Source organism: Chelonoidis abingdonii, chromosome 24 (assembly GCF_003597395.2).
Source record: "Chelonoidis abingdonii isolate Lonesome George chromosome 24, CheloAbing_2.0, whole genome shotgun sequence".
Taxonomy (NCBI): Eukaryota; Metazoa; Chordata; order Testudines; family Testudinidae; genus Chelonoidis; species Chelonoidis abingdonii.
In genome coordinates this window covers 16,605,345-16,620,587 of record NC_133792.1, presented here as the reverse complement: position 1 = coordinate 16,620,587, position 15,243 = coordinate 16,605,345, and the positions used below count along the sequence as shown (strand labels likewise).

At 43.3% G+C, this 15,243-nt stretch overlaps 1 protein-coding gene across 1 annotated transcript in view; it reads left to right on the top strand.

Annotated features, from left to right (window-relative positions):
* DDX31 (DEAD-box helicase 31) overlaps window positions 1-9,969 on the top strand; it is a 68,447-nt gene extending 58,478 nt beyond the window's left edge. Inside the window, exon 20 of the mRNA XM_032779263.2 lies at window positions 9,582-9,969. Within this exon, the coding sequence (XP_032635154.1) occupies window positions 9,582-9,729 (148 nt within the window). The 3' untranslated portion in view covers window positions 9,730-9,969. The remainder of the gene's footprint in view (window positions 1-9,581) is intronic.
* The last annotated feature ends 5,274 nt before the right edge of the window (window positions 9,970-15,243 follow it).

The window sequence follows — 15,243 nt, the reverse complement described above, 5'->3', positions numbered from 1 at the left end:
CTTCTGAAGCAGCTGGTGCTGGCCACTGTATGAGACTATACATCGAACTAAATGGACCTCGGATCTGATCTAGGCTGGCAGTTCCCATGTTCCTTTGTGCCTGAATGCTGTTCCACCTCCATCCAGTTATTTTCTCTGTGTGAGGGACTGTACATGGGATAATCAGGATGGGGAGTGCTGCTGCTTGATTGCCAGGCTGGACTGGGAATTCTCTGCTCCTCTGAAGTCATTTTTCAGTTACAAAGGTACAAAAAAATCTTGGGCACCACCAACTTCTAAGTCAATTTCAATGATTCCATTTAACATTAAAGGCTGATATGTGAATATTGTCTCTTTTCTGGGAGGGGAGGAAAGGGAGTGTTAAAATAAGGAACAGAACATAAAGTAACAAATGAAGAGTTTTATAAAGAACATAGGACTTACCCGATCAGCCCACTCTTCTGTGTTGCCTGCCTCACAGGGATCTTTATGAGGCTTAATTTAATTAATGGTTCTAAAACACCGTGAGCAAAGTGTCATCACCAGGGCCTTTGGCAGTGTCCATTAATTGTTGCTTCAGGGAAGGGGAAGAGGTATGGCCTTGTAATTAAGGCACTGGGCTGTGGTTCCAGAGTTCAGGTTGCAGATTTCCTCTATGGCCTTCCTAAATCAAGTCACATCATCTCTCTGTGTCCCCATTCCCCATCAGTAACATGAATATAATAATCCCTCGCAGAGGTGATGTGAGGATAAATGCATTCATGAATTTGATGCACCCAGGTATTACAGTGGGGCTGTCTTAAGTAGCTAGGTAGGTAGAAAGGTTTAAAAGCTCTTCTTTAGATGACAAGCTTTTTAGTGCAAAGGTCAGACTAGCAGGTCTGTAAGGTGCCTAGCATGCTGGCCAGTTGGATGGCGAATCGGTCTGTTACATTTTCCTTCCCCACTAAGGGCCCAGACTGGGCGGGGATGCTCAGTTCCCTCCACTCCCAGTGACTTCAAAGTGAGCTCTGGGTGTTCAGCACCTCAGTGGTTTGGGCCATTTGGCTTTGTCTACATTAGGAGAATGAGTACCTGTTTCTCAGCAATGTGCCACCAGAGATGAAAGCATTAGCACAGACAGGGCTCAGGTGTTTTGACCCACAGTGTCACGAAAGCCTTCTCAGAATTAGATGAGACGGGGTGAAAATGCCTGTGCCCGTGTACATCACCGTTGCTGTGGAACACTGAACAGCTGGTGTCTCCTCTAGCTCCCCTCCTCTAAGTAGTGATGTTGCTACACATGTTCATCTGATGAGCACTTTGACATGGACTACGTAGTGGTCAGTTATACTAACTCTCCTTGGAGCGATACTTTATACCCCAAGTCATATCCTTCTCCTGATCGCTAGACAGTCCGCCCACACCCGGGTATTGGGGAGCAGAATGGGATGCAAACTGGGGCCTTTTTTTTTTTTTTTGGTATCCTTGGTGTGACACCTTTGAACTTTTCCTTGGCATTGACAACCTTGAAAAGACTGGCTCCTCTAACAAAAGGGCTCTCATCGCAAGGCTGCAGCTGTATCTTCCTACGAAGCAATAATCTAATCATTAGAAGCAGCTTGCCTGCCAATTTGTGTGTGGCATTTACAGCTTCCTTAATATCACTTAATTAGTCAAAGACAAATCTGGAGTTTTGCCGATTGAGGGATTTCTTTCAGTTTGGTTGATCGACTGTCTGCTCTGCAGAAAGGCAAACAGGACCAAATGTAAGATACAAGAGAAGGGCTGGAACCAGACTCAGAAATTCAAAGTTGATCCAAAAAATGCAGGAGGAATGGCCAGTAGGAGAGGAGCTAGTCAATAGAGACAAATGCACAGTCATTCTGCACGGTATTTCAAGCAAAACAGGCAAGTCCTTCTTACCAGCATCATGATGCTAGCAGAAGGTTTGTCCTGAAAGCAGAGTATGCTTTATAATCATCATATGCATGCGATGCAGTGGAGGTGCTCTTTGAATGCCTGTCTTATCCCACCAAAGCCACAATACAGAATCTTTGCTTCATCTTTTGGCTTTGCAGTGTTCTAAGGCAAGCAGATGAAGCCAAAAAATTGCAATGACCGGTGCTGGAACTGAACACCTCTCTCTATTTGAAGAGTCTCTCCTGCCTGTTAGGCCAAAGGAGTGAGTAGACAGAGGCCAGGATTCTGGTGGTGAACAGCTCTCCAGTGGCATTTTTCATCCTGTCTCCATAAGGAGAAGAATAGGGGATGATTGATAAGTGAGGGATCTGTCAGTTCTCTTATGTACAGCTATAGTGTGATCAACCTAGATAATTCTAAGGTTGGGTTCTTTATTGGTTAACGTTTTCTGCAGCAGAGCGACAATCGATGCTCAGTGTGATCCAATGATATTTTCCCTTTATCTTACCAAGCTTGTTTGCATCAGCTGATGGCGTTGTACATAGGCCATCTGTTGACTTGTCGAAAGGAGCGCAGCATCATTGATGAATTCTTTGCCCAAAAAAGCCTGGGTTGTGTTGGCTTCAGATGGCTCTTCCAACATGATAGGTAGAAAAAGCAGGTGTTGCAACAGCCTTGGTCCAGAGGTATCCCAGCCCTGTTGCCTGGCAGAAGTTCAGCCGCAGGATGGAATTAGCTGTTGGTGATGCTGTCAAGCAGATTGATGGCATGATCCACATTGAAATGTTCTCTGATAAATTATACAGTCCGCTCAGTTCTTCTCCAAAGACACACCATGAGTTCTAGGTCTGTGCGTCAGAACTGGATACACTTTCTAAACCTGGAGCAATTCTGGGAACTTCTTGGGTTGCTACAATTTACGTGTGTTGGTTAAAGGTCATTGGGACTTGTTTCATTGCATTGCACCAGGATTTCACACAGCTCAAGACAAAGAAAGAGCAGGCAGTGCTGAACAAGTTGAAGGAAGATCACTGAGAGTGAGGTTATTCATAGTTATGAGGTGATAAAGACATTATCAGAAGGATTTCTTGGAGTTATCAGATTTCTCATTATGGCCCAGAAACAAGAGTATTCTCCCAAATATGTGCCCTTCAACTAATCCAGCATCTAGGAGTTTTTGAATCAAAGATGAGCGTTCTGCACAGTTCTTCAATTAAATAAAAGTATCAATGAAACATAGCATGTTAAAATGTTAGTGTGAAAATTAAGGATAGCTTCAGATTTTTTTTCTGTCTGTCTCTCTTAGTCCTTTCCAGTGATGAATGTTTGATATTTTCAAACCATAAGCATATTTTGCATATTCTAGTAAATTGAATCTGACAGAAGTAGCCTTCTTTGTTGGATATTCAGGACTTTGATGCACAAGTTTTAGAGCCAAATAGGGAACACTAGAGTCACTTCAGAATTTACTACTCCGTGGTTCAGTGAGAGCAAAGCAAACTGTGGAGCTAATGTTCCACTGAGTTCATGGTATCAGAAGACGGCTGTAGAAAGCGACAGTGGGCTTTTCAAAAATGCCTAAAGGGTTTGAGAGCGCAAGTCTCATTCAGTCCCATGGGACTTGTGCTTCATTTTAGCTCTTTTGAAAATCGCACCCCAAAATTATAATCTTAGATTATAAATTTATTTCTAGATTAGTAAATATTTTGGGAGCAGGAATTGTGTGTTCCAGTGAGTAAATGGACAGCAGTAGTAGTGTGTAGCATTCTCTGTCAAGAATCAGGGCTAAGTTGTGCTAGATACAACTAGACTGGTGGTTCTCAACCCATGGCTCGCGATTCATTTGCAAACCAATCAGCAGACAGCTGCGGCCCATATGACATCCTCAGGGCCGTACAGGTAGTGTGTGTGTGTGTGTGTGTGTGTGTATATATATATATATATATATTGTGTGGCTGTACCCCATATAACACATAGAGAGCTGCATATATGGCCCACAATGGTAAATAGGTTGAGAACCACTGCTAGCTATACAGTGAAGAAGACAGTTGAGCATATTGTTGACGTTACAATAAAAAAAAACACAATAAAATGACAACTCTTTGCAAACCTCTCTTAAAGTATTTTTCCCTCTCTTGTTTTAATTTTATCCATCCATTACTGTGTTTCCAATAGGACCCCAATTATCTGAATTCTGAACAACCAAAATGTTCTCTTATCTTCATCACTGTCCTGTCCCCCAGACACCAACATTTGGACTTCAGCTCCTCTGTCATTTCTCTAAATCCTTTACATTCCCAGAACACTTTTTGAATAAAGAGGGTTGCACCATAAATCAGAAGGCTCTAAACCCAGAAGAGGTGTGCATGTTGTCATGGTGTTCCAGGTAACTCCATCATGGTGGATGTCTCTCAGGGAGCACAGTGGCAGCTCTTCTGAGAATTGTTCTCTCTGTTGTGCAAAACAATGATGATTCTTTAAACTAGGGGGGAATCTGTAGAACAGTAGCAGTGAAATCTCTGTTCAGTTTGGTATTCCCTTTTTATCTTGTGTTTGAAACAGCCAAAGCCTTGATTGGGAATGAGAAACAACGCATCATGGAGAACATTGGGGGCGGGGGGAAACATTCTTCTTTAGGCTCGCATCATCTTAATTCTCTTGTTGAATTCCCAAGACTGACTGACTCGATTACCTATTTTTTTCTACCTTGTGATGTCACAGGTGGCTCTTATGACTTGGAGACTGAGAACAAATCTCAGGAGCAGATGATTGCTTCAAATGGGCAGATAAAAGCAGAAACTACAGAGAAGCAGAACAGTTTCTGGGTGTTCTCCCCACTCTCCTGTGCCTGTCTCTCTCCTGTTTCTTCTTCCCAGTTGTCCAGAAGGTCTCAGCAGCTGCTGAAATGTTCTGAAACTTGGTTTGGTGCAAAGCGTCAGCAGCACTAGTCTTGTTTTGGATCTCAGCTGTGTCACAACTCATTTCTGTTGGATGTTTCCCTGGTTTTCCTTTCCCTCTGCATTTTACCATCAGTGGCCTTGGAGTCCAGAAGGTGATAAACGTTTGAGTCCACTCCACTTGCAAAGCCATCAAGTGCCCAAGACAGTGTGAAAGTGATGATTCATGCCTGGTACGGTCTGCTGGGGTTCTCAAAGTGGGGGTTGTGTTTCTTGCACCAAGCAATGGTACTACAGGCTTCAGAGCAGCTAGGCTGAAGGATGGTGCTTGGAAGATACGAGTCCAAGAGCAGGCATTGGATTTTGCTTTGAGGGGAGGAGAGGTTGTTGGTCATTTAGGAGCTGCCTGACCGCCTGCATGGAGGTAGCATTCTGGGATGGTGACTCTCAGATTGTGGGTCAAGGTGGGTATGGGAGAAAACTGTTATTTTTAAGAGTGATGAATACTGGGAAGAAAAATTTCAAATTTCCTAATTTTTCCACTCTAGTATGTTGTTTTCTCTTGTCTTTTTTTCCTCCAAAGACCCCGCAACTTTTCCATTTATTTTCTGTTGTGTCAGTTCTACATTATCTCTCTCTCGTTTGGAAAGAGAAACCAAGATGTAGGGACGGGGATGTCCTCCTGAATTCACACTCCAGCACTGGGCACTTTACAGAGACCTCAGAAATGTTGGGGGCGGGAGGTGTTTGAGGTTGACCTGGCTGCCAGCTTCTTACACTGATAAACCCCTCTGGATACTAGCCTGGTTTTGTATTAAGAGTGATGCGGGAATCGCCTATTGTACTTAGTGTGTGTCAAATGACTCTGGGTTATTGTATCCCCTGGAGTGCTGAGCTTTTTTCTCTTTTGAAAACTGGCCGCATCCGGCCACCTTCATCTTTGCTCAGGATAAAACAAACCATTTTAGGCCATTTCCTCTGCTCCCATAATTGTCTCTCTTCAGAGGCTCCTGGTGCCCTGTTCTCCAAGGCTGCAATTAATTACCAGTGTGCACAGGCAGCTTTAAGTGTGGTCTTTTATTCCCCAAATGACACCACACAATTACTGACTTCTCTCTCTCTCCCCTCCTTGTCCCTCCACCCCTGCCCCACTGCACAAACCCAGCTTTGTCCCCACCCTCTTAATGAAGTGATTAGAGGGACTCCAGAGGGACTTTGATCTTACCTATCACCTGACAACACTAAAACCATCTTCTAGATGTCTGACAAGAAAGAACAGGAACCAGGGCTGTCTCTGGGTGGAGGGTGCCAAGTTCCTAGCTGTGTAGCCCAGAGCAGTGCTTAGACCTTTAACCAGCCTGGCACTGGAAATCAGGGTGTAACTATGCCCCTGAAAAGTCGATGGAACGTGCTTTTGACATCTGTCCCAGTTAGTGCCTCTGATCCAAGATTGCTTTAGGTGATTCTTGGCCAGAGTCCAAACGCCGCAAAGATCAGATACAGCAGGAACATAGGAATTGTCAGACTAGACCAGGCCCACGGTCCATCTTGAACAGCATCCTGCCTCTGACAGCAGCCAGGTCCAAATGCTTCAGAAGACAGTACAAGGAACCCCATAATGAACAGTTAATGGAATGACTTGCTTATAGAGGAAGTTTCATCCTAACCCCCGACACTTAGTGTCTATCTTGTGCCCTGAACTGACATTTTCTGACCCTTTCACATTTTACTCCATCTAATGAAAGAGAGGATGGGGGTTTTTAATCTATTTAAATGTTTGCTCCTCCTCTGAACTGTGCTAAAATCTTGGCATTTCAGAAAATCGGGATAGGTCTGTTGAGAAATCTGTTCCTACCAGTGCCCCTAAGTTACCTGGGTTTGCAGAACTCTACCTCAAATTCGGATGGCTGCTTTTGGAATGGCTGTTCTGGAAGGAGGAATTTAACAGGCTGTGGATTTCTCTGCCCATCATGATATGTCCTGGTTAGGGCTCAAGAGCCTGTCATGTCTAGGTGCTAGATCACAGAAAGAAACCTTGGACAGTCCTCCAGTTATGGGAACACAGGTTCTGTATGTACTACAAATATGTTATGCAGAGCCCCTCACCATAGTATCTGAGGGCCCCACAAACCTTCATGAATGTAGCTGTACAACAGGGTGTGGAGTGACAGGGGGTGTATTATTGTCCCTGTTTTGCAGCTGGGGGAGCTGAGGCACAGTGAAATTAAGTGATTTGCCCAGCATTGCACAGGGAGTCTGTGGCAGAGTCAAGGACTGAATCCAGGTCTGAGCCCACAGCCCAGTGTCATAACCACAAAGCCATCCTTCCTCACTGTGGTCATCTGGATGCTGCTATTCTTGTAGATGAGACCCTAGCGATCTGCAGTAACTTGGAAGTCAGTGGAGTTTCTGGATTTACTCTGGTGAAACTGAAATCAGAATCTGGCCAGGTGATCCTGACCTTCCAAATTTACTATTGTTATAGATTATTACTACTGCCTATGGCTCTTCCTCTTGTTTAAATAGGGTCCCGACAACAGCAGTGCTGTATTTTTCTTAATGATTAGTGTAGGTTCTACAGCACAGCTCCATCGATTTGTGGCACTGGTTACAGGAAGCAGCCTCTCCTCTCCTGCATTCCCATTCCCCGCCTCTCTCTGTACGGCTGATCACTGTAGCAGGGGGTATTGATTTACTAATTGGGCAGTGAGTTCACCTGATTGATAATAAAGTGCTGTACAACCTCCCTGCTGAGCTGAAATTCAGCCTGGCGGCTACTGGTAGGTTACTTGTCCTCAGCAGCAAATAGTTCTCTGTTGTTAAGTAAACTTATTTGTTGCCCAGTAATACTCAAATTACTGTACTAAGTGCTTGGAGATGCAATGAAAGTGTCAATCAGAAACTTCATCATATGTTGAAAAACTCACCTAAATAAGTAAATGGTGACTAAACTTACTGCCTTAGTAAAAGTAGGTGACTGCATGCTAAGACTCCTCGGTTCTATTCCTGGCTTTTCCCCAACTCATTATGTGACTTTGGGTGAGTCATTTCACCTCTGTACCTCAGTTTCCCCCTCTGCTAAATGACCTGGCACTTGGCAGATAATATAACACAAAATGCAAGACTGAAAGGCTATGGTTTCTAAGGCTCTAGTCTAATGTGTACCCTGTATATAAATGAATATCACTGCTGAAGTATGCGCAGGGTTTCTGTTGTATACCATCACCTCCTGTAGAGGAGCAGATACATTCTTACCTGCTTTGCAATGGGCTTTCAGATCTATTATTACTATTTATTACTTATATCACTCTAGCACCTACAGGCACCTACCACAGCAGGGGCTTCACTGTGTTAGGCACTGTCCAGATACATAGTGAGTGATAGTTCCTGCCCTGAAGAACTTACACTCTAAACAGACAAGACAGCTAAAGGCTGGGAGGATAAACAGAAGCCCCAAAAGGGGAGGTGACTTGCCCAAGGTCACAGAGCAGAAGGGTGGCAGAGCCTATAGAACCACTAGCAGATCCGTTTTGGAATGTAGCAGCCCGTCAGAATACAGTTGCCTTTGCAACAGTCTCTGGTGCGGAAGCTGTCAGAGTTACAGGCAACTGTACCCATCTTATCCCTCAGTGATCCAGCTCATCAGCCATCACCTCTCTTGGGTAGAGACCTGCATTTCTCTTCTTCCTGGCTGGGGTTTTTCCAGGCTGCACAATTCCGTGCCTATACTGTGTTATTGTCCGCAAACCAGTGTGTGTAAACAGGCCAGCATCTCTCTTCAGAGGCTGTAAGTGGCATAATTGCCTGCATGTATAAGTTAGCACACAGGTCTTTCTAAGCAAGCACATGTATTCTTAAGGTGAAAGAATCAGAGAGAAAACATTTTAAAAGAATAAAGGAGCCTAATAAACTTACTTACTCAAGATCACCCTGCCCGCCAACTCCTGCAGGTGCTCTGGTAGGAATCAATCCTTCAAACCCTTGTGTTTACAAGGTCATAACAAGCACACCCATGCATACTTTTCCCTTATGCAACTTGATCTTCCAGTTCCAGGAACAGATCATCATATGGTCCCTTCCTTGGGGCATAGTTTCAAAAGGGTGGGTTTTGGCATACCTGGGGAGGAGGCCAGGAATTTTTATTCACCTCCCCCTAGATATTTCTCAGGAAACCCACTTCATACATATTGTTCCAAAAGACCATTCTTATCTGCTGTATTGTTCAGTGTGGTCCTTTGATCAGCCAGGCCCCCAATAATACAGAACCTTTGTATTTCATGCCGTGGACTCCAAAGATACTCAGATTTAGTTCAGTAAGGTTTTTCCAGGATATTGCAGGAAATTGCCTTATCTGCCACAAAACCCTACAAGATGTGTGTGTTGTTTGCGGGCTACTGGCAGAAAAGATTGTCTTGGATTGGGGTGGGTTTTTTTAGCATAAGGTTTAGTTCTGTTATAAAATGTTTTCATTGCTCAGTGTCTTAAAGCTGGGTTTTTTTATTTTCAAACTGCTGTGTCACACACTTCAGCCGTCAGCGCCTACCCCCCCCCACCAGAGCATTTGTTCAGAACAAAGGCTCCCTTTTAAAAATGGCATGATATTTTGCCACTTTTATGAAAAACTGTCACAACAATATCTAATTCTGCATGAGACAGAATTTCAAAACAGGCATCAAGGAGAGGAAGCTATACTTGTGCTAATGCGCGAATGTCACTTCCACAGCTGTAGAATAAGTCACCCAGCAAACTGGATTTCAAAAGGAAAGAAATCTAACCCCCTTCTCTTTGCTCTCTTCTTTCCAGGCCTGACCTTCGCAGGAAAACTCAAGGCAAACGCCGCCTTGCTGAAATCTTGCGATCTGAATACTCTAGTGGGATGGACTCTGGTGTATCCAAGGTCAAGAGAAACAAAGGACACGGGAAACCTGGCAACTCGAAAATGCTGAGCTGAACTGAGAGTTTCCAGCCCTTTGTTGCAGAAACTAGTTCTGGAGAACGCATGGGGCAGAAGGCCAGGGGACATGCAACGCAATCAGAGGTGCACCAGAATTTAACAGAGAATTTTTAGAAGGCTAAACCCTCAGAGAGCTGAGCCCTCAGAAGACCTGAATGGAGCCAAAATCAAACATGTTCTGTTCTCAGTCAAGATTGCTCCATTGCAAATAAATTCAGCTTCATGAAGATGCACAAAGTTTCTATGTTTTGCTGTTTTAAACCATGATCATTGTTTTTGTAAAGAAAATGTGGAGCAGTCAAATGAAGTGTAGAGGGAAATGTGCAACCACCAAAAAATAAAGTGACCATCAAATGGGTTAAGATAGGAGCTGAGGTCATTGGGGCGATTATGATGTTTAAAAGGCCTATAGGAACCAGTTGTTTGGGGTTTTTTAATAGAGAAAGCTGAAGTAGTGCCGGGGACGTTACTATCTTAGTTGTTTGTTCTGAGATTAGCTAGTATCCACGCCTTCGCCTGACCTGAGCAAACTGTGGAGCTTGGGCTAGATCCAAATGGCATTGAAATGAATGGCAAAACACTTCAGAACAAGATTGTATGTAAATAGACAAATGCTCCATTCCCTACTCCTCTCTCAGGCAAAATGTAGAGGTAGGATTGTCCCCGAATCCTTCAGGATTTAGCCACATGTAATATGTCTTGCTTCTCAGCACAGAAAAGTCTGTGAGGAGCATTTCTAACACTAATGATACCATCATTTTGTAGCACATTTTATTGCTCATTCTGAAAAGCACATTGACTTTAGCTGTCCCTTCCATCGATCAAGCTTATTTATTTATTTTCTTTGCCTTTTCAGGAGCATATTCTAGGCTAATTCATTTGTCTCCTTGTGTTCCTCTGTTTGCCTTTGAAGTGGAAAGACCCAAAAGCTGGAATTTCTTCCTTCTTTTATTTATTTTATTCCTCCTTAGAACCCAGGAGGTGGGGGACTCCTGGGAGTTCTTTATGGTGTGATCAGAGAGAGGCTGTGATTGGGCCCATTCATGATTGCCTGGCACTTGGAATAAATCCTAGCCCTTCTGAAGTCAATGACAAAACTCCCAGTGATGTCAGTCGGGCCAGGATTCCGTTGGATCGTCATTCTGTACAGGAGATGACGCTTTCTCCAGGCCCAGTCTGAGACTGTAAAATGAGTTCCCCACTGAAACTATGGACCTTTGCAAACTTCACCATCTTCCACTCTGAGTGCAAGGCTCACTCCGTCAGTCTGCCTTCTCTAAGAAAAACACACAGCCAACACACACACTAAAAAACAAAATAAACTCCAACCAAAACACAAACCCTACCAAAACAGAGCACTCCACTGCACACAGTTCTCCCCTGGAGAGAGGATGAGAGAAAGAGAACAAACTACACATGACAGATGTTAGTCATGTCGCCTAATACACTACCATAAGGGGCTCAGATAGAACAGCAAGGAGGGTGGTATAAGAACATATATGAAACAGAATTCACAGCAGGGCAAAGTGGGCTTAAAATGTACCTGAATCAGCATGATATCCGCTTGGCACTGAGCTAAGTGATGACACATGCTGCAGAGTAACAGTGAGTTGTGTCCCATGTTGCAGAAAGGGAGCAATCAGTCCAAAAGTATTTATTTGGTCAAGTGAGTGTAACTCTTGAGAATCAGAACAATTCTTCCCTTCTCCCTCCTGGGTGTTCACTGAACAGCAACTTCCTGGTTTTAAAGCAGTAGTTTTTGAGAAAGAAGAAGGTGAAAAAAAAATGCTCCAATGTAAAATAAAGTGAAGGGCAGAGAGTCAGAGGGTAATCAGGATTCATTAGATCAAAATTAAATAAAGAAACCACCCTCCTGATATTTGGGGGAGGGGAAGGGGATGGGTTTAAAAAATAACCTGAGGCTGAAAATGACTCATAGTGTGATGCAAAAAGTGTAAGCTTGGGGAGAATTGATCCTGTGCATGAAGGGGGGGAGGGAAGTAAGACCTTCTCCAAGATGACTGTCATATGAGAATTAATCGAGACTGTTGGTGAATTTATAATACTAATACCAAAGATCTGCCAGCACCTCAGTCAGACATTAGGAAATCTCACACTCTGTTATTGGGCTGTGTCTTGGGCTTGATGGAACAGTGAGCGATGAAGTTTTTTTACCTGTATACCTTTCTCTGTGAGCCTCACCGTCTTTTAGTTGGTAGCTGAGGATTAATGCTGAGTGATTCTGGGAAGGAAGGTGGGGGAGATCATCAGAAAAAATGGTAAAGAAAATAGATGTATATTTAAAGAAAAGTCAAACATTTATCTGATCATGATCTTGAGGTCCCTTCTGCAAACCTGGATTTATGAGTGAGTTTATATATAGCTAAATTCTGCTCTCGCTTACACCTATGCACCCCAACTCATCTCATTGTCTGTCCCAGAATCTGTATTCTGATCTAGTTTATCACATGTAGCAGCTTTAGCTAATTTTAGCTAAATTTAAACCACATTTAACATAAATCAGTATCTGAGTGTTGCTCTTGGTATTGATATTCTCCCTTTGTTGTGTGAAAACCTCAGCATAATTCTACTGTGTATTTGTCTGTTTTTTAAATTTTAAAGGGCACCTTCATTGTCCCATTGACTTTTAGTTTGATTTCAGAGCAGAGTTTGGTTTTAAAAGTGATAAAGCCTCTTGTTTTTAGTTTTCAGTTAATCCCACCTGTTCTGATATGCTGCACTTCAGATTTCCATTCATATATACCCTTATAGTCAAGGAGTTCTATTCCTGGTGTGTGGATGGAGCCTGGAATTCTCACTCTAAAAAACGCTTGTGCACCTTCTTGCTTATATCTTTGGACTCATGTTTATTTAGATTGTAAGATCCATGGGGCAGTGACCACATCTTTACCTGGCATAGGGCCAAGAACACTGTTTGTTCTTTACCAATAATAAGGGACCAGATCCTACTCTCCTTTCAAGGTTAGAAAGGGCCCTGCCTGGGTGGGACTCGTACAGTTGTGCTGCACAATTGGAGCAGACTTGCAATTCTTGCTCTCCCAGAGACTAAAGTGGAACCATCCCCAGAAAGCTGAAGTTGGTGCATCATCCCGTGGGTGCTTTTGATCTCCACTGACTCCCCATTCGCTTCAGAAGAGAATTCAAGGTTCTTCTCTTCATGTACCTTTGGGTTGGGGCCTTGGTCTGGCAGAGACTGCCTTTGAGACCCTCCAAGACAGCTACACTGCTCAGTTATTTGAAATGCCCCAGATTTCACCTCTCAGATGCTGGAAGTGGGAGGTGGTGTTGGTGGTAAGGCTCTAGCTGGGGCTTCCTTTCCAGAGGCGATCAGGCTGAGCACGTTCAGATCCAAGTTGAAGACACACCTTTGCCATAAAACCTTTCCCTGGGGACAATGCCTGTAATTAAAACAGCAAAACTTCCCTGCCTATCCAAATTCTCATTCCTCTGTAATCCAGGGGAGCAGAGAGAAAAACGCTATTTGTTCTGGACTCCTGCTTCAGCATAATTTTCTTCAGTGCTTAGATGCTAAGGTAATAGTGCCTTATAAATACCTTTGATGGACAGCTGCTGCAGAATGATGATTTGCTGATCTGTGGTATGGAATGGAGGGGAGTGGGGTATTCCTTCAGCCTCTGCAGAGAATCCCACGCTGCTGCCTGACCACTCAGGCTGTGATCTTGTTCCAGCATTTGACACGATGATTGCACCTGTTTACACCTGAAGTCAACTGTTAGAAAGGATCATTGACAGTCCCTGCATTGAGAAAGGAACAGATTAGCAATCCACTGGCATGTATATGCCGTTAATTGAATCACTGCTGATACAGTATAAACACGGAGTGGCTGGAATGCAGAGTAATTCTGACTTTAATGGAGTTGCTTCAGATTTACCATGTTCTAAATGAGAGCTGGGGTTAGCCCCCTTGTCATCCATTCCTACTGCAGACAGCTCCCTTCAAACCAAAAGAGCAAAGAATGAAGATGGACCACAAAGTTGGACAAAAGATCCTTTCTGTACTTGGAACCTAGATTGCATTTTATAGTAGGCCGGACAGTTGTACTCATTTGTTGATGTTTCAGAACCCAAACTGTGAACAGAAAGCAACACGTTAATGAAATGTTTATCAAGGAAAATCTTGACCCTTGGGGAAAAATAAGCCTTGGACTAGAACAGTTGTAGTCTTGTAGATGGTTTCTTTCACATGACTGATACGTGTCATCCAGCATTTGATTTCAATAATTTTTTGTTTTAAAGCCATTGCACCAGGTTTAATTCCACTAAGAATTCTCCAGGGTTTTTATTCTTTGCTTCAGAGTAGCGCCCAGGATCACAGCTGCACTTGGCAAGATGGCCAAACAGCTAGTAATAAAACAGGCCCTGTCCTGAGGGCCGTTGCATTCCAATTTTCATTATATGGGGGAAAGATAGTCTTGTGGCTAAAGCAAAGAACTAAGACTTAAAGCTGCTGAATTTTACATCTACCCCTGACACAAACTTGCTCTCTGACTCCTTTGGGCAATCTCTTCCACTGCCCAGTGCCTCATTTTCCCCATTTGTAAAATGACAATAATACCCTACCTCAGCAGGGTAGAGTGAGGTGAAATGTTTTAATAGTTTCAAATTACTTTGGGATCCTCTTGCAGAAGGTGCTATTTACAGTGGAAATATACTTCATTATTATAAAGGGCATATACTCAGTGTGATGTTTTCACTACATTGTGATTTTGAAAAATAAACTCTCTTTGACTGTGACTGTTAAAGCTCCCTTAAAAAAACAGCTCTAAACTTCAACATCTTTCCACTTTCTTTACCAGAAGGACTCGAGTTTGATCAGTTCCTATTCGCTAAGCTTGCTATTGCTTTTGGACTGTAGCCTTGGTTTCTTTTACTGCAGTAATTTTACCACAAACACGTGCTAGTTAATATTTTAAAATGCTGGTTAAAATTCACTTTACCATGGAGGTTTCCAGCGTCTTCCAGGTGTGAATTAGCAAAACAAATTTAAATATTGCCATTCTAAACTTGTAGGGAAGCCTTGTACTTCATTAACGTAAGAGATGGAATCTGCTAGGAGGTACAAGGACAATTAAATATTAGAGAATGTCTTTGATTTACATTCCTGCTGTGTAAATGTAAGGAAGGTTGCTGTATTCTCTCTGCCTTCACTCTCACAAAATGAAAAGCACACCCAGTGCAAGTTGTCCTTTGATAGATTTTTAATATGATTTTAAAGAGTGTTGTTTGGCCTCATTCTTATTCAATGAGATTAATTTAAAGCACTTATCCCCTGGGTTTAAGTCAATCCATGTAGGATTTTGGACTGGGTTTGTTGCATGGGGGAGTTTTGTTTGCATGCTGCTCTGAGAGACTCCTTTCCCACTTCATTAACCCTGAGCTGGGGACAATCCCTCCCAAACAGAGCCGAGGATTTACCAAACCCCACCATTCAGATGCAAAGAAACAGCACCCTCCACAAAGGCAAGGGGG